Here is a 20,428-nt window from a genome sequence, read left to right on the forward strand (position 1 = left end):
ACTAAAGATTGCTTCCATACAAAAACTCTTCAACTAGCAAATTTTACATCTGATTTCTCATCCAGCCAGAGCATACAATGGAATTTAAGACAACTAATTTGGAACCACTCAATAAGAATACTACAGAAAGCATCGGTCATGCTCAAACCAAACTATTAAAACATGGAAGAAAATTGATCCGCAGAAGCTGTTTATCAAAGTGATAAACAATATAGAATAATTTGCAGACTAATGTGAAAATAGTAAAGCCATAGGTGAATGCATTCTTCCATTTGTTTTTTTTTTTCAAGTTCTAATACTTCTTGTAACTTCAGTCAGTCAGCAGCAGCATTAATAAAAATGCTCCCATGTAGAAATATGCTTACGGTTGGCATACCATCAAAACCAGGGGGATAGCACACCAACAGTGAAACTTGTAGCAGATTCAACGTTAACCATTCACATCTACAACAGACTAGTGGCAATAAAGCAAGAAACACTGACATGGAAAAAACGCTTTATAAACAAATTGCTAAGATCTATTCACAAGAGTCTATCTGAAGAGATTCTTTACGAGAAGGCACCAAAGGACATGCCTGGTTGATTAATTTGGAAAAAAAATAGTGAAGTGGTTAATACTCACAGCATGACCAGTCAGAGTCTGAAACAAAGTGACAAGGTGTTTGGTGAATTACGATTGTTATGGAGGGAAAAAATGAGAGAGAGAGAGAGAGGTAGAGAGAGAGAAACAGAGGAAAAGAAATAGAAAATGATTGGGTACATGTAAACGTCTAGAAATAATCTTGTTCCTTAGAACTAGTGAAATACACTTGGTTTGTATCTAATAAGAAGGACCAGAAACAATCCCAATGGCAGATTGTATGTGAAATCATTCATGAAGCTTTTTGAGATTCAAGCATGATGTATTCATTTTAAATTCTTACAACAGGTGATCAAGTTCCTTGCAGTTTTCTTATCTATCAAATTCAAACAATGACATTGCATAACAACAGTTGATAAAGGTTATCCATGCACTATAACTTTCAATAACAAAATATATATATATACACATACTGGCATGTAATTTTCAGATATAAACATATATATATATAGATATATAAACATATATTATAATTTTTGGTTAGTTTCGATTAAAAACGAAACACCCACTTTCACCATTTTCCTTGAAAAGTTCTTCAGTACCAAATTTCAAGATATCATCAAGTTCCTGCTTTGACATAGTTCCTCCTTTGTTGCCAAGTCCTGGACGTACAACCAAGTGAGTAAGCATCATTTTCTTTTTAGCCACCTGAGTAATTCTTTCTTCAACTGAAGCTCTGGTTACAAAACGGTAGATCATAACTTTGTTAGCTTGACCAATCCGATGAGCTCGACTGAATGCCTATAAACAAAGGGCAGGGAAAAGGAATATATATTTAGTTTCAAAGTACCAGCAAACAAACACAGACCCTAGGAAGCTAATATATGAAAATCATCATCATCATCTAATGTCCATTTTCCATGCTGAATAGGTTGGATGATTCGACAGGATCTGGCAAGCCAGAGGACTGCACCAAGCCCCAATGTCTACTTAGGCATGGTTTCTACAGCTGGATGACCTTCTAATGCCAACCACTTTTACAGAGTGTATTGGGTGCTTTTTACAAGGCAGCAGCACCAATGATGTCACCAACTAACTTGCAAGACAAACAACCCCTTCAACTGGGGGCGGATATTGATGGCTATGTGCCAGGTGATGAGAAGTTAAAATACGACAGAGTGTCTTGCTGTAGAAGAGATACATGACTACCTCAGTTGCAAAAGAGAGAAGGTGATTAAGAAATTTCTTGTACAAGATTTCGTTTATATTTAGATACTGTGAGACACTTAAGAACAATTGTTTACTAGAGCCCTCCATAAAATGTGTTACTGCCCAGGCTCAGTTAGGTAAATAGATAATAAAATCATGCAAATATTATAATTATGTAAGATTTCAATTCAGAATTATATGTTGATTGAATAAACATTTCATTTTGCATAATAGAAAATGTTTCAAACAGCTTGGAGACACAGAGACAATGAGAGAGCAACAGACAGGGAGGTTTACCTGAATATCATTATGAGGATTCCAGTCTGAATCATAAATGATAACTGTGTCTGCTGATGCCAAGTTGATACCCAATCCACCAGCACGTGTAGATAACAAGAAACAAAATTGAGGGGCTCCAGGAGCTGTGCAACAAGAAAAAGGAGAGATGAATATAAAATATAATAATGTCTCTATAATTAACAATCTTCATCTAAAGCAATTAAGTTTGCAACCATTAGAATATTCAAATCTTGTATGCAGATATTTCAACAAAGAGCTAGTTTAGTTCTGCATTTACCATTAAATCTGTCGATAGCGTCCTGGCGTTGCGATCCAGTAATTCCGCCATCAATTCTTTCATATTTGTAGCCTTCAAATTCCAAAAAATCTTCCAGAATGTCCAACATCTTGGTCATCTAAAATAATTTTCACAATATTAGAAATGTTATTAGTCAACAGCTGACTGATCATATATGACTAGCAAATCTTCTGGAAAACATTCAAAAGCAGTCTTTCACATTTCATATTTCCTTAACTTTTCGTAAGATTTTCTTATTTCTCACAAACCTACAATCAAGTTTTCTCCACCTATCCACAACTACAAGGTGTGAAAATTTCTGCAAACCTAGGCACTTCTACAATATACTTTGATACACTTCAAAATTGAAAAGCAAGAAATAGTTTCCGCATCTTTTTCCTGGTAAAACTATATTTTACATGTATTCTAAGCTATGCAAGAGCAGAATATCTGCCCAAAAGTGAAACACCTATGAGAACAGTTGTAGCATTATTTAATCAAATCAGCAAGGAAGCCATAGACCTATCGATATCTTATTTTCATTAAATTTCAGTCTGAGAGAGAGTAATTTGAAATAACAAAATCTACAACAATCAATTAGCCAAATGATTACTAGTAAAATTGCTGCATTATAAATAACATGTCTATACATTAGATAATTTGCAAGGTTAGTGTAGAAAAGATTTTTCTGATTGAATAATAAATTTGTGTATCTTTGAACACATAAGTCAAACAAAAGTAATCTAATTCTGGCTTTGATTTTCTAGTAAACTACAACAAAAACAATACTATCAAGAAATATAGATACTGAAATATATTAATTAATACAATTTCAAAATATTTACCTGAGAAAAGATCAGCACTCTGTGTCCGCCATCTTTCAGTAAACGAAGCATATTTTGCAGCAATTCTAATTTGCCACATGCTTTTGTCAAACTGTTCCCTTCAAAAGCACCATTTGGTAATCTGGGCGCTTCCTAAAAAGCAAGAGAGGAAAAAATTCAAAATCAGAAACAGCTCATAGATATGCAAAAATTATACACAACAGTAATTCTAATAAGGCACTTGTGTTTACTTACAGCAGATGCTATAGGGAAGAGATAGGGGTGGTTGCAACATTTCTTCAAATCCATCATGATGTTCAGCAGAGATACTTGATTCCCGCCTTTTGAATTAAGAGCCTCAAAATTTCGAGTAAGAATATATTTGTAGTATTTTCTGTAGAAAGTAGAAAACAAAAATCCAGTGTAAAATCAGATTCTCTGAAACAGATGAGTTCTAAATGTATAATGTGCTGACTTATTTGATAATCTATAACTTACTCCTTGCTTATTTTCAAAGACAACTGGTAAAAGTGTCATGTCTAAACAGCTATAAACAAATCTAAATTTATGACAGATTTACTACAAAACAGAAGTAAATTAAAATTAAGTAGTGTTTTTGATTCTTATTGCAAAAATTATCAAGTTTAGACTACAACAATCTAAGCTTTTTTTGTCTTCCAACAAAGCCAAAACAGATCTGTAGACATTAGTCTCTATTCTGAGAGATTATTTAAATCAAAGACAAACTTGATAAGCCAACCGCACTAATGACATAAGAGATTCTTATCTCTTTAATCTGAATTCTTATCATCATTTGTAATTTTTGTCACACAGGAATCACAAACAATGATAAGAAGAATACAGAATAAGCTGACTATTTTCTCTCCATAAAGCAGCTTTTACAAATTTTTTACTTGTATAATAATCTAAGTTATATCATAATTATTAAATCAAGAAGATCGAGTGATGTTCCTACTTACTTCTGCATGTTGCTCAGCTCCACACGCACAATAAACTCACTCTTTGCTGGAATACCTTTCAGTACATCAGCTTTAAGGCGTCGAAGTAAATGGGGACCAAGTAAGTCGTGCAATTTTTTCACTTGTTCTTCCTTAGATAAATCAGCAAATTCATCCAAAAAACCTTGAAGATCGCTGCAATCACACAAGAAAAATAAAACTGATATGACATGATAACAAGGATACAACAATTTATGATTTTACTGAAAAAGGCATAATGAGATAATTAGGCCTGGTCAAACTATATGCCTTCACAACACTCATCTAACTTCTTAACAATCCACAAACCATATCTGTCTGGCAGTCCTATACAGCCTGAAATCACACAAATAAAAGCCCTCTGATTACATTTGTTTTATGAACTCTAATGTAAGGGAAAAGTTTTAATCCTTTCTGCCATATTTTGCAATATTCCTTAATATCAAGCTCACATGTCGTTCCAATTTTTGCTATTTCTTCCAGCCTTTTTATAGAAATTTTCTTTGTAAAATAACCAAGATTTTGGAGATGACATACAATCTTAACTTATATGTGAAACAAAAGGGAAATGTCAATCCCAGGATATATTGTTTCTGATCTGAGTAACTGTTTTGCTTGTAAACTTCATAAGGAATAGGCTGCATAAAGGCCAGGGTAAAAACTATTCGTCATGTTTGTATGTCCATATCTATCAATTTCATTAAATTTATCAACAACACCAGAAAAGTCTCTTTAAAACTTGTCAATTCCTAAATTCAACAAAAAGTGAAAAGGCTATCTAAGTTTTGTTTCCTGATTTTATTTTTCTAACATCCCGAGAATAATTCAAAAGAAAAAAAAGAGAAAACCATAAGTGAATGCTAAAAAGATGTTAAGAAAATTTACTTGAAGTTTTCGGGGCTCATGAAGTTCAATAGATGGAAAAGTTCTTCCAAGTTGTTCTGTAATGGTGTTCCTGTTAGTAGTAGCTTGTAGCCAATTTTGTATGCACTTAAGACTCGGAAAAACTGGAAGAAAAACAAAACAAAAAACATTAATGAAAGTTCTGTGTACACACTTGCTGATTCACTCATTTTGCCATTCAAATATATGTCTCTTGGACAGAGATATATATTTAAGGCAGATTTTACAGCTGGGTGCTCACCCTGTCACCAACAGGTACCGGTTTCTCAACAAAAAGATTTCATATTCTGTAAGTTTTTCAAAAGTACAAAACGGAACCATCACAATATTAACAAGGAATATAAACATTATTCACTGTTTCAATCAAGTGAAGCCGTGGGTTTGTCAACATTCACACACACACACATACAGGCTCCGGTGGGTTCCATCTACTAAATTTACTCCCCAAGCAGTGGTTTGACAAAGTATCACACAGTGGGTACTGAAACCACATGAACACCAAGTGGACTTATCCACACGGCCAAAAATCTTATCTCTAAAGATAAAGGTTAATAGTTGGAAAAGAAATCTTAACAAATCAGAAACATTTAGATGATTTCATCAATAACTGACCTTCGATTGATTGTTTTTCAATCGGTGAGCTTCGTCGACTACCAGAACGCCCCATTCAACTGATCCTAGAGTAGCTTGATCAATACTAACCAACTCGTAAGAAGTTAGTAAAACATGGAATTTGACATTATAACCTTGCTTCATTTTGCAGGCTTTGCTACCACCCCGGATGGCTCCTTCATCAAACGAAAATTCGTGTTCTCTGAAACAAACAAACAGAGCATGTATGATGAAAGGAATAAAAAAATATAATTAAAAGACGTATGGTTAAAAGAAAATTAGAGAACAATTTCTGTGGCAGAAAATCAAGGAAATGAACAGAAACCTCACAAACTAACAGAATGTGTGTGACTAAAGGGTTAAAAAGAAATATGCATAGTTAAATGTAAGGGTTAGAAGAAAACTTGGAGGACAATTTCTGTTGCAGAAAATCAACAAAGCAGAGAAATGACTTACCGAATAACTGCCCGACTATCCTTGTCTCCGACATATGTAACAACATACAATTCAGGTGCCCAGAACTCAAACTCTCTTTCCCAATTGATGATTGTTGAAAGTGGGGCACTTACAAGGAAAGGACCTCTTGAATGGCCCTACAGTTTTTAAAAAGAAAAAGAAAAGAAAAAAATTAAATCCTTGTCCTGCTGATTACTACAAGTCTATTGTTTGTAAAATACATTAAACGATGGCCTTACCTCTTTAAATAATGAATAGAGGAATGTAATGGTTTGAATGGTTTTGCCAAGACCCATTTCATCAGCTAATATGGTGTCTGTGCCATTGGCCCAAGAGTAGCGTAACCAGTTCAAGCCTTCTAGCTGATAGCCATGTAGAGTACCACCAGTAGAGTCTATGTAGTCTGCCTGAATGTCTAGTTTTTTGCGGAGCTGGAAAATAAGAGGAGAGAAAAACTTCAGTAACTCTGAAAAGAAAAGTTCGAAGAAACAAGTTTTATAATGATATTGTAGGGTTGCTGTGAGGCCAAATCTCACCAGCTTGAACAGAGAACATGTAGAATATTTTGACCGGATATGGCCAGTTTAAATTCTCTAGTGTTATTTATATTCATACCAAACTTCCTGATGTTCAACAGATTTGAAAGGGGCCTCTTTTACATTATACTTTGACCTGTTTAAGCTGTGCATACTCACAAATAGGCCTAGCTTTATAACTTTACATATAAAACTAATACAATGACAAAATCACTTGGACATAGTAGTAGTGACTGTAGCTGCTGGAAACAAGACAACCTTGCTAGTGCTGTAGCCATGATAAAGTGCACCTAGCACAATGTAAAGTGGTTAGTGCAGGAACAGAGATAACATAGGGCCAAGGCAAGCCTTTAGACCTACCAAAGACATGGCAAGCTCCCTGCCTTGGGGCCACAATAAAAAGCACTCAGCACACACTGTAAAGTGGATCATGTTGTAAAAGACATCCCACTCATAGACACTATGCCAAAGCTAGAACATGAGCAAGGTATGATCACGTGATGTGTCTAGACAGGGAACTACATTGAATAAGAACTGATATGGATCACAGCAATGTATCTCTTGAAAACTATCATTAAAATTAATAACCACAAATTCTATATTTTATGTACCTCTACTGACATGTATACAAAGAGAAGTACCAAAATGAAAATACAGAAACGATATGCTACTTACATCAGAAGTAGGATAGAGGGGTGGCGTACGAGAAACATTATCCGATTCTCGTCCATCTTTCATTTTTTTCCCCTTTACTTTTGATTTCTTTTTATCGACCCCACCACCTCCGTACATCATATTTCTGGAAAAAGGATATTTTGCATGTAAATAAAGCAGAATTGAAAATAAACAATACAAAAATTAAAACACACACAAACAGTGAAAATTGTGACTGACACCCCACCAACAAGGTACTTTATCAATCTCTCATCAAAATGTTCAATAAAACTCAGACAACGGAGCACTGATCAAAACTGGCAAGGACTCGCTGGTAAACTGTCTTAACTGATTTAATGTTTTTGTTAATTGGTTTCAGTCAATCAACTGTTTGGGGCACAGTTTTTAATGGCATAGTCAATGGAAATCAAATCAGTACTTGTAGACTGATGTTAACCAAATGCCAAAAGATGAACCATAATCATGATCATCATTTAACATCCACCTTCCATGGCATGGGTTGGACGGTTTGACAGGAGCTGGCCAACTCCAGCCACATTTTAATACACAACATAAAGGCAGGTAAACAAGTATTAGGATATTTTGTGTAATGCACAATTGATTCTGCAATCTTCTATTTAGGAAAAGCTGACAAAACACACATTATTTTGCTTGCCATAAATGCCAATATAGTGTTTTAAATAATGCAGAAATAAGAAACTAATGAACTTTAGGGAGTCAAAGAGGAAACAAAAGACAATGTGGACAGTTTAACCTATTTAAAGAGACATCTTTGAGGGTTAAATTTGGTAAGATTGTGAAATATTTGCTATATTTCTGAACTAGAAAAAGTACAACTGTTTTAGAGTTTAATGCAATAAGCAGCACTATTTGAACTTACTTGCCTTAAAAAGGCAGGACACATGGACCTTGTGAGCAATTTTCCTGCAGGGGGGACCCCACAAGTGCTAGCAATTCTTGAAATGGGACAGGAGTATAAGACATATATACACAAAATCAAGGTACAAATATCTACTAATAGTATAAGTTGCATCTTCTTTTTACAAGGAAGATGGAAATCATTTAAGTGCACTGAGAGGAAAGAGAAGTGAGAGGAATTAAATACCTTAAGTTTTCGTAATCATCAACGTATTTCTTCCAGTCAAGGTTCAAGTCCTTGAGTGTGTCTTCACATTCCCATGTTGACTGGTCATAAGGTAAATCTCTCCATTTCATTAAGTACCATACTTTCCCATCTCTTGTAACCCTGTTCAAAAACCACACGAGATTTCAGTATATTTATATGAGAGAGAGAGAGAGAGAGAGAGAAACCAAGTGTGTGTGTGTGTGTGTGTGTGGGCAAATTAAGTGTTTATGCATGAATGAGTACAAATATTTTTAATTGTGGGTTTTAGAGTGAAAGAAAGGATATATAATACTATAACAGAAGAACAACGCACTTGTGGTTAATAGCTCGATGGATTTGCAACCATTCTGGTCGCACACCATACCGATAAAACCTTTCTTCAAGGTTTTCAATGTTATCAAAGTTTGACCGATCCTTCTGACCATAACTGCTGCCGTCTTCAAGAGGGGGTGGTTCATCCATGTCATTTTTACGCATGTAGTTTCGATACATGGCTGGGTGATACACATCAAGCTGAAAATGCAATATGAAATACCAATAAATTAGAAATTCTTTTCAAGAAGAGAAAGTGACATAGACAAGCAGAGATTTATGCTGGGCACTGGCCCCACCAATCTCACCCATCTGGCAGGGAGACCTGCAAAGGTCTAAGGCACTCCCCTTCCTGATTAATTATAATTAATGAAAATTTTATTGATAACACAAACTATTTTTTTTAGAAAATTTGAGTCAACCTTGATGTGATTTGAAATTAAAAATATTTATCAAAAAGCTAAACATATAGAAATGAAATATGATGCAAATCCAGGAGAGCAATGTTATTTCTACCAGTTATGGAAGAATAAAAAAACTGAAATTCTCTACGTTACCTGCAGTTCTAGAATCCAACTACAATGCCAGTAAGACATATCTTGCCATTTGATGAAAAATTCACGAGTGGGTTTGTGTTCCTGGAAGAAAATAAAGGAAAAAAAAAAATTAACATGCTGACAGGAAATCAAAAACAAAAAGTTTAAAGCATTTCCTCATGAATCACTTCAGTTGATAAAATAATATGGTAAATTTGATAACTTGTGAAGTATTTGCTATATTTCTGAGCTGGAAAAAGTACAACTATTTCAAGACTTTAATGCAAGAAGCAGCACTTGATCACCTTAAAAAAGAAAGACAAAGACCTCCTGAGCAGTCTATCTTGTGGAGTGTACCCACCTTAGTGCTACTAACTCAAATGTTTAAAGAAGAAACAATAAAAAGGAAAGAGACGGTCAAGATCACAGTTATTGGTGTGCTGGTTTCACCAGCAGAACTAATGCTCTTCCTTTTCACACCTACAGAAGTGGTGACATGTTGAAGACAATATTACAGTAAACAAACTAAGGCTTAGATTAATGAGCATGAAAATATATTCACCAATTTTTTCTCATTATGTGTATGATCCAGCTCGTCCTCTGCAGATTTTGGTGGCTCTGACCATCTCCAAGTGAGAATTTTGTGAACCTTTCCTTTAAGAGGTTCACACTAAAAAAAGGGAAAGATTAACAGGCATTAAAAACAAGTCAATATATAAATATACACATTTTCATTCCCTTTTACTCACACATACATGCACACAGACTTCATTTCACACTTAGAGAAGGTTCAATATAAATTACCAAATGCCATCTAATAAGTGTCACGCTACAAAATTTTATTAAAAATTACAGAAAAAACTGAGAAAGTGATTGCCACCAATTGTAGTTTTTTTTTCTTCTTTTTCATTTGTTACTTATGAGTTTACTTGTTTTATCATTTGTATCTGAAGAACCTACATTGAAAGTTTACACTACTGAATCTCTTAAACTAACCAACTCGGTACATTTAAACCAATTGGTTACAGTTTTCATAGTAGTTCTAACATTTACTGATTAACAAAATATTCAATGAGGAACTACACATCAAAAATTACCACTTAAATTTCCATCATTCCTATCATAAACACCATTTTCTGTTATCATTTAGGACTTCTTATGCAAAGACCATAAAATCATTCTTCAACACACCATGAGAAGCCATTAACCACAGAATTAATGCTAAAAAATTTTGAACTCAAAATAGTACAGTACCAAATATTAAATACACCTCCCTCCCTCACACACACACCAAAAAATGTCAACTCATATCCATCATACTTTGGTTATCAACAAGGATGTTGTCAATACCCTATATCTATGAGGAAATGCAGTAAACATATAGTAAATATACTTAATGCCAGTTACTCAGTTACTGGGAATAATAATTCCCATCACTATTTCCACATAGCTAGTATATTTTCTATACATACACACACACACATATATATATATAAAACCAACTCATTTTCACATCCATTCACAAACTCATATCCCTGATATAATCATTTGCATGTTTGGTAAGGCTACTGTTTCTCACCAAACTACCTCTCTATTCCAATAATTAGTCAGTTGGACAGAGAGGTAAAACATAGCTTTGTTAATAGCAATACTGAATTCATATTTTTTTAAACCAATACCCTAATAAGTTGATATAACAGAATTTATTGATATTCTTTACAATATTATAGAAATTGTGTTAACAGCTTATAGTTGCTTACTTGAAATTAAATACCAAGACAAAAAAAAAAAAAAAGATTGGAGTGTAGAAGTGTTTAATGAATACCAACAAGTTATGTAATTACTTACCTGCAGAAGTAATCATTTCTCAGCGATTTTATTAACATACATAAAAATCAACTAAAGCACGTCTGATAAATGAGCATAAGTTTTCATGAAGACATTAAACCAAAATTATTTCAAATAAAACTTTACACTTTCATTTTACAAACACTGGGGAACAATAATGTTTCAGATTTCAAAAGGTTATAACATAGATCCTGCAGCCTGAAAGAAAACTACTTTGCACATATCCACGCATGCACATGTGTGTGTGTGTGTGTGTTCTTGTGCTATGAAGTTCAACAAGCAGTAAAGCACTGTATCAGTAGAGAGAGTGAAGGTATTATTATAAATGAAAAACATACAAAAAGTCTTGTAAAATTCAGTTGCCCAGGGTTTCTGGGCGAAATATTAAATTTCACTATTTTTCAAGCTTGTAATGTACACAAGACAGTTTAGTAACTGCATTTGATGTAAAGTTTGAATATTTCAGCCAGGAAACCATGGACAGCTGGAATTCACAAGACTTTTTCTGCGTTTCTGATAGATAGACAAACATGTACGTATGAACAAAATTTTTTTGAATTGTAAAAACTCCACTGAAACTAATTAAACACAAAAATATTAATTTGCCTTTATGTATTTTTTCTACAGTGTCAAGATTATCAGAATATGGATAATGTGAGAATTTAATGGGTTAATATGGGTTTTCCATCTAAATTGACCAGCACAACCAGTGAGGCTTGGTAGATGGTTTGGTGTTTTTTTCCCCAGCAGTTGAGTGATGGCGGTATTACAATACTCTACATTGAAACAACCAACCCTCGACTGTTTTTTTTTTTCTTCTTCAGGTCAAGTATACTCATTTCACTGATTCATTCGACATTTACTTTCCACTCAAATGTTGTCAATGGGGACACATGTACCCAGACACATACACACACACACACACACACAGACAGAGGCTTCCTTTCTGTCTCTGTCAACCAATTCCGCAGATAAGGAATCAGTCCAAAGCTATAATAGAAGACACCTAACCAAGATGCCATGATGTAGGAGTGAACCCAAAACCATGTTACTGCAAAGCCAACTTTGTATGTACACAGCGATGTATATAAAATGTGTATTCAACTTACATCATACCTAAGTTGCTCTTCAATGAAAAAACATGCAAGTAATTATATTTTCAACTAAAGCTTTCAGTTCAATGCACTACCATCTCTAGGTGATACAACAGAAAAATAAACCAGAAACAGTTAAGTATTAGGCATCAGTTTAAATGGTGGTGAATAAGAATCAACAGAAGAGAATACGTTTATTTTAACTAGAGCCTAGCAATATAAGCTGAAATTTTGAAGGTAGAGAAGTGGTCAGTATAAATGAAACGTCTAAAAATTAGAAATGTTCCAACAGTTTAATAAAAATAAGAATAGAATATGTTTCTCTTGTGTAATTTGAAGTATTAATAGAAGAAAAAGTGCTATTGCTTGCTTTGAATGTAAAAGAGAGAGAGTGGGTGTCAACAGAAACAACGAGAGCAGTTTAGTTTAATTTAAAGAGATAAAAAAAAAAAAAGAGAGATACAACCATGTGAATGTAAATTAAAAGAGCATTTAATTTCACAATACAGAATATATAAAGTAACTGCATAAACAGATGTATCAAATTTTGTGACAGCTAGAAAAATTATCTACAATTAATAGTTACACAAAACTGTAAAATTAAAATGAACATATTCTTGACAATTCCAAAATTAAGCCAATGCTGCACAAAAGAAAAGAAATTAAGTAATATTCCCAATTTGGCTTTGGAAGAAAGAAAGGCAGGAAAAAACTTAAAACTCTTAAAATCTGAAACATTATGTAAGCCAGTTTATAAATACATAAAAATGAACAGCTTATAAATACATTACCAAAAATGAACTTCAAAGTGAACATTTTGCTTTATTTCATTACAATAATTATATATCATGGTTTTTTTGGGGTTTTTTTAAAGAAAGTTCCAAATGTCAACTTCATGTAAACTTACCAATTTCAAAGTGAAAAATCATTAAATGTGCCACACTGAGAATTAAATAAAATATCAAATGGAAAATTTATTCAATTGATTAATAAAAAAAAACAACAAAGCATGACAGAAAGCCTTAATTGAAAAATAAAACATCCCACCTACCAGTTTCTGTAAGTCCTTCCGTCACAAAGTGGGAAGGAAACCACAGCTATCACAAAAAGCAACAGCTGCCGGGATCAGGAATTAATGAGCAATTTAATGATGTAGCACTTTTACAACAAAAAAGTAATAATAACAATAATAAATAAAGCATTAAATTCCTTTTGAACACCTATTTCTTCTTTTATATATGAAGGTGCACAGGTTAATAAGCGGTTTCTATAGCAAAAGTGTATTCATAAAAACGACAGGATACTTCAGCAGCTCTCCTCAACAAAACATTGCTAAGTGATAAATTAATTCAAGTACCACGGAATATTAACCCAAAATATTTAGGATTCCTTCTTCAAATTGACTGAACTGCAAAAAGACAATGTTCACTATTATATAGGAACATTATTTGAACTGGAATTCATGCCAATTTACAAGAGAGATAAAATCTGGATACCTGCAGCTGACGGAAGCAGATTATAATTAATAACAACCAAAAGGAGAGTTTTCTTTCTACACAGTGATGTATGAAGTTTGAACAACAAGCATGCAAGTCAGAAAATATGGAGCTCTGCATGCTGCCACTAAAACTGCTGCACTGCAATGGTTACGGTGATTAAAACAGCCTACCAGAGAAACCAGTCTAAATTCAGTGTACTGTCAACCAAATAAACATTTGGGCAATTCAAATACTATTTCCAAGAAGACTCATGTGGGGTGTTTTTTGTTTTGTTTTCTGTGGGTGGGGTCAGCATATTACATGCAAAATTAGAAGCATGTTTCCAGTCTTGTATGCTTGTCGATTAGAGTGTGTGCATGGAGGAGAAAGATTTAGGGGTGTTTCAGGTTATAAAATACAGAATTTGTATATTGCTGGAAATTTAAATAGGAAATGATATTGAATGAAAAAGACAGTGCAAAAATCAAATTTTTCAGCAATTCCAATGACGGAAAATCCTTCCAGAAATAGTTGTGATTTAAACCATAGAATGCCATTGGCATGCATACTAGCTACACAAAGCAAGCATCATTATATCAGGAAAGGAATAGTAATCCATCTAATTAACAAATAAATAACTTATTGTGAGCTGAACACCACCTTCAGAAGATTCCCACCGCTCAAGGTTAGCTAAAAAATTTAACCTCTAAATTGAATATTAACACAAACAGTCATTTACGGTGAAATACCACTTCTTCATTAGAAATAAAACCAACGTTTTTTTGTACTTTGCAGGTTGTAATGCATTTCATTATCCCAGTGAATAAACAAAGTTGATGTTAATGTGCATAGAAAGCAGATTAGTTTGTATACCATGTACACAAAACAGAATTGCCTATTACATTAATTAAACAGTGATGATCAATATTATTATAATGAATGGTCACTCCCAATTAATATTAGCAAACAGAATTATAAAATTAAAAGCATAAACTTGTACTATGCAAACAAATGAAGCTATAGTGCAAAAATAGTAAACCTAAGATTAAAAGACTCATTTTCTTTCCATCATACAGCAAAAGAAAAATGTATATATGCATATATATATATATATATATATATATATATATATATATATATATGTATGTATATATGGCAGACACTATTCCAATAAATATGCTTACACTACCTACTTAGACCAAGTAAAAATTCAAATATATTTTTACTCATATTTTACCAAAGATAAATTGAAAAACAATCCTTTAACATTAAAACCAGCCATATCCAGCCAAAATATTCTGCCTCGTGTTCAAATTGGGCAGATTCAACATATCACACCTACCCTACAATGTCATTGTAAAAAATAAACAATCCCTTTATCAAAAATCTTGAAGCCACAAAACAATGAAAAGATTAATTCAAAACAATGTGAATAAATAAACATTACATTTGACAGAAAAGTCTGAGTGCTAAAGGGTTAAGAGCAATAAAGTTTTCATAGCGAGCAAAAGTCTAAATCTGCATTTGAGAAGAAATAACCGATGAATATATATTAGATACAAGCAACTGTTATTATAAAAACACCCTACAATATGTTCAGCCGTAATAATCTACATATTTTCTACACTGACATTGCAAAACTGTTTATATGCAAAACTGACAAATGTGTTTCACTGACCCTCATTGTGATTGTTGTAAGTCATCAACTCTTACCACCCCACCATCTTTCAACCACTATGTTGAGTCCACAGACTGGGCATCCAAATATCTGGTGCGTTCCTTCATTGTTAAGGATTGATATACTCTGGAACAGCCCTATCCTCTTAGTATACAGTAGTTCATCAAAAACATTCTATTACACCTAGACCAATCTTGCCTCCAAACTATAATACTCTTCTGGTACGATGGTGGAATTTCCTTGGACATAGATACAAAATAAAACTGGCAATTGAGAAAGATGCAGCACAGTCAAACCTAGCAAAGAGTAATAAAGGGAGGGGGGGGGCATTTTGACAAACCTATGGAAAACAATTTGACAGTAGTGTAAGGATTTGGAGTTTCATTTTGACCCATTAAAAGTAAAGGCCTGACTCACCAATTAAGTGTCTCATATAAATCTTAAGCTTTCTCTCTTAATATAACATCTTAATCTAATTTGACAAGTTGATTATTCTATTCAACTTTTATTTGATTTTTCTTTATTTCATCAAGGAAGTAATATACCTAAGAGGAGACAATTTTATTCATATAAGCTAAAAGATCATATCTATCTTGGCTTTCCTTTATAGAAATTAACATGCTCAATCCATCTCAGAATACTTAAATTATTGTCAATCACATTAAATGAAACCTTTCTCTCTCCTATTCACACACACCATACAGAACATTACTGAAAATTTACACAACCACTACAGCATAGGTAAAACCAGATATTTTCATTCACTTTTTTCTTTCCAGTTGACTTGAAATAACTTTGAATATGACAGACCTTAAAACATTGTTAGGATATTACTAAATTTTTTTCCGTAATAACTAAATAAAACATATCAGTATTCACATAGCAGCCAAGAAACCTCCTTCAATGTTCAAGAGAAAAATAACTTACGATTTAAGAAAAAATTTTCAACAGAAGGAAAGAAAAAAAGAGAGAAAAGTTGTGTGTGTGTGTGTGTGTGTGTGTGTGTGTGTGTGTGTGTGTGTGTGTGTGCGCGCATGTATGTGTGTGTGTGTGTGTCCAAAAACCCATGTAAATAAGAATTCACTGTGTGCTAGGTATACAATTCAAATGATAAATGAAATGTAGAGTTAGGATGGATATGGATATATATATATATATATATTATATTATATATATAAAGACCCTAAGACTACAATGATGGCAATCACTTTCTCAAGCTAGAAAACTAATTAAAGCAATTACAGAATATGTCAACTACTATTTATAGAATATCATTTAATACAATGTTACCAAAATGAAATAACCTGGAATCATTAAATAAATTGCCTACATTTATGTCCACCCGTTCAAGTCCTATTGGCATTCATCATTAACATTTTAACTAAAACAAATCAGCAAGCCAAAAATGGCCAGCAGACTATTATGTACTCACTTCAATAACTGGACCCACTTCCCCCTCGCTTGGTGTTTGGTTCTGAAAAAATAAGAAGGTCCATCATAGGTTTAACGACGTTATCAGGCCTCGGCATAAGGTAAGACAGTTTTCCCCGTTGATAAATACGATTTAAATCAGTATTTTTCATTGGTTTTTCCTTTTATACCTTCTCATTTGCATTTTTTTGTTTGGTTTTTTTTTTCTTTTTTAATTTTATCTTAGTTTTTGAAAATTAACTGATCTACAGTAATTTAATGTGAAAGCTTGATTCTATTCTTTACGAGTGAAAATGAAAATGGGATTGCAATTGCAACTTAAAAGTTTTGAAAAAGCAAGCAATAAAACACAAAAAGGGGGAAATAATACACGAAAGGGGTCAGTGTTGAGTAAATACTAAGTTCTATTCCGGTTTAAAATATAAACTAAAGCTATCTACTTATCACTGAATTAACTAACTAAATTTTTAAAAAATTATATTCAAAAATAGGAAATTTGATGTTACAAGAAGAATAGGTCTCTGACATTAAAATCTGAAATCATTAATGTCAAATATCTTTATTCTTAAAATGAGCTAAAATGGTTTTTATTAATATTGAAAAAATTTTTTTTATTAATATTGAAATACTATATTTAAATCCAAAACATTAAACAAATGGTTGATCTTTAGACCAGGGAAAAACCTTATACTGTACAAATACTGGAATTGTAAATCTATCAAAATATAAAAGCTTTTTATAACCACAGATAATAAACACTATGGTAGAAGTAAATTGCTGACGAATAAAGTTTAATTAAAATTATTATTCCATAAAAACTGTAAAACATTGATATAAATAATTTCCCCAGGAAGATTTTTGGAAAATGATGCTAGTTTGATAGCAAAAATTATGTAACCATTGAATTAACAGAACTATTTTAACATGATAAGAGACCATCCAAAAATGTTTCGATTGTCTTTAGTACACTTTAGCCTTACTTTTAGAAATTACAGCCCTTTAATCTACATTGAAATATGCATCAGCAACAATGTATTCTTTAATTTAAGCTGAAAAAGATCAGAACTGTAAACTTGGTTAACTCTTTCAGTGAAACTTTCCCAAATCAATATTTGTAGAGGGTTCTATTAAAGACATTGAGGGGTTTAACACAATGCTTTTTCATTTGATGGCATTTTACAAAAATAGCATTATTTTCAAAATCAAAATATGTATAGACAGCAACATTGTGGGAAATTGTATATTCAAAGGTATACACGATATACAAGACTCTGGAAGGTTGGTGAAATCCAGACCAAATCCCAAAAAGAGATTAATTTAGAATTTTCAATTCTAGCCTAAGTCCACTATCAAAGAAATCAAATTCAAGTTTATGTTTCCCTAAGAAATGTAGATAAATAAGCAAATTGAATTTTCATAACTATAATTTTATTTTCTACTTCATCTCAAGTATTGCGGTGCATCTGAGCACTGCATGAAGAAGTTCATTTTCATTATTATTATTATTATCATCATTATTATTATTATTAAGCAGTTAGCATTTTAACCAGCCATATCCAACCCAAATATTCTACCTTGTTCAAATGTTCAAAACTAACCAGATTCAGCCTTTCACACCTAACCTATAATGTCATTCTGAAAATAAATAGCCACATAACTGAAATCTTGATGCTACGAGATGATTCAAGATTTAAATCAAACTAATGTCAACAAATAAACATTATATTTGACAGACTAATCTGAAGGCTAAAGGGTTAGGATAGAGGGGAAAAAAGTCACTATTCTTGTTAATAAAAATTACTTTTGCTTCATTTAGAAATAATTTGGTGATTACACTTTCAATTATTATACAGATCTTAAATAGGAAAATTCTGAACACTTTTAGATCTCCTTTTCATTTAGAATTGAATTTATGCATTTGTATGGTATTAATCTTAGTGATTCTTAACTGGGTGGCTAGTAACACCTAACTTACAGTAGGCAGTCTCTGAAAATTAAAATTATCTATGATACAAAATTTCTATCAGTACAGTCAACGAGGCTAAACTCAAGATTTGTGATATAATTCTTTAACTTGCTTCAACTCTACAGCTGTGGTCATGCCGGGGCACCACTGTTGGAGAATTATAGAGAAACATTATACTGGATCTAGCTTACTAAACATATTTCATATTTAGGCTAAAGAAAAAACTTTGAGGCATGTAAGGAAGTAAGTTTTTCACTTTCACTACAATTTTTCTGAAGTACATTAGAATATGGGAATCATTCTATTCAAAATTTAACAGAGACATAAAACCACATAGTAGATTCTAGAATTTAATATAACCTATCTCATTCTTGCATTAATAAAGTGATTCTTCCTTATTGAGTGAAGCAGTGAAGATTTGAAATGCTATCCTCCCTTCAATTGCCTATGAGTGATTTATTTAATAGAAATACAAAAAAACAAATAAATTAAAAATTAAGAACATTATAAATCAGTAAACAACTTCGATGCTTATGCATAAGTAGTTCAAATTTTCTAAGTCTGCTTTACATTTCAGAGCTCAAAACTAACTGAAGAGGATGAATTTGAGACTGATAAAATATCTGAATATTTAACATAGTAGTTGAAAGGTTTTAAAATCTTAACACTTGGTTTCATAAAGAACACAGAATTTGGTTTACGAAAAACTCATTATCAGAAACAACAAACTCCCATACAGCTTCTTTTATGAAACTGTATGGAATGATAATTTTTAAAGAGGAAAGATAGCATTTCATATTCAATTATTTTCCTTGCCCTCTGCCAACAATAGAAAACATTTAAACTTACTTCTATAATTTTGCTAAATGCTTTAACTACAAAATCATAAAAAGGGTAAATGTTTAAAAAGAATACATTCAATCTGACTATATACGTTTTCATTTATTCTTAACTAACCCCCATTAAAATATAACTGAGAAATTTTTAAATAATTATTTGATTGTGAGATAGAAACATTACTTACAGACCAGAATTAAAGCAAAAAATAGAAATAGGTGACATTTTTTTTTTAAATATTAAGTAATATAATAAATTGGGGAAAATGCCAACCTCAATCAATATTTGCAAATGGCAAACCCTTACACTTAACCACAGGAATATTAAGGAAATGTATCCTAGTTACATGTTATTAAACCAATAAGAAACCACATGATTTTATTTTTAAATACTAACTTTTAAGAATCTTTAAATATTTCTAAAATTTTAAAGTTTCAAGAAAAAATGAATTTTAAAGGCTGGATAAAGTGGGACCTTATGATTTAAGTATATGGGTCTAAGTAAATCTGAAGGGATTTTTTTTAATGTAAAAGAGAGCAATTTAAGATTGTTATAACAAATAGTGCGTGAAAGAAAGCATGATCTTATTGGTACAACTTATTTTCAAAAACTGAAATCAAATTGAAGACTCAAATGTTTGAGAATGATTAGCAAATAAACTTCTAAGAAATTATCTATCCTGAATAACTTCATAAATGTTGAGTAAAGAGAAAAAAAATCAGAAAATAGAATTTTTTTTTTTTTTTTTTTTT

At 32.4% G+C, this 20,428-nt stretch overlaps 1 protein-coding gene across 10 annotated transcripts in view; it reads right to left on the reverse strand.

Annotated features, from left to right (window-relative positions):
- The window catches only part of LOC106871687 (chromodomain-helicase-DNA-binding protein 4), a 75,708-nt gene that overhangs the window by 27,895 nt on the left and 27,385 nt on the right, over window positions 1-20,428 (reverse strand). For 7 of the 10 annotated variants that reach the window (XM_014918292.2, XM_014918288.2, XM_014918287.2 and 4 more), the window contains exons 8-23: window positions 9,907-10,014; window positions 9,366-9,446; window positions 8,810-9,009; window positions 8,476-8,616; window positions 7,371-7,494; window positions 6,399-6,590; window positions 6,160-6,296; window positions 5,704-5,905; window positions 5,074-5,195; window positions 4,171-4,344; window positions 3,446-3,584; window positions 3,212-3,343; window positions 2,367-2,484; window positions 2,087-2,211; window positions 1,150-1,381; window positions 623-640 (exon numbers count right to left, since the gene is read on the reverse strand). In XM_014918292.2, coding sequence (XP_014773778.1) covers window positions 623-640; window positions 1,150-1,381; window positions 2,087-2,211; window positions 2,367-2,484; window positions 3,212-3,343; window positions 3,446-3,584; window positions 4,171-4,344; window positions 5,074-5,195; window positions 5,704-5,905; window positions 6,160-6,296; window positions 6,399-6,590; window positions 7,371-7,494; window positions 8,476-8,616; window positions 8,810-9,009; window positions 9,366-9,446; window positions 9,907-10,014 — 2,245 coding nt within the window. Of the gene's footprint in view, window positions 1-622; window positions 641-1,149; window positions 1,382-2,086; window positions 2,212-2,366; window positions 2,485-3,211; window positions 3,344-3,445; window positions 3,585-4,170; window positions 4,345-5,073; window positions 5,196-5,703; window positions 5,906-6,159; window positions 6,297-6,398; window positions 6,591-7,370; window positions 7,495-8,475; window positions 8,617-8,809; window positions 9,010-9,365; window positions 9,447-9,906; window positions 10,015-16,874; window positions 16,917-20,428 lie in introns of all 10 variants that reach the window. The other 3 variants (XM_014918293.2, XM_014918291.2, XM_014918290.2) reach the window with 2 other exon arrangements.

This window comes from Octopus bimaculoides, chromosome 25 (assembly GCF_001194135.2).
Source record: "Octopus bimaculoides isolate UCB-OBI-ISO-001 chromosome 25, ASM119413v2, whole genome shotgun sequence".
NCBI lineage: Eukaryota > Metazoa > Mollusca > Cephalopoda > Octopoda > Octopodidae > Octopus > Octopus bimaculoides.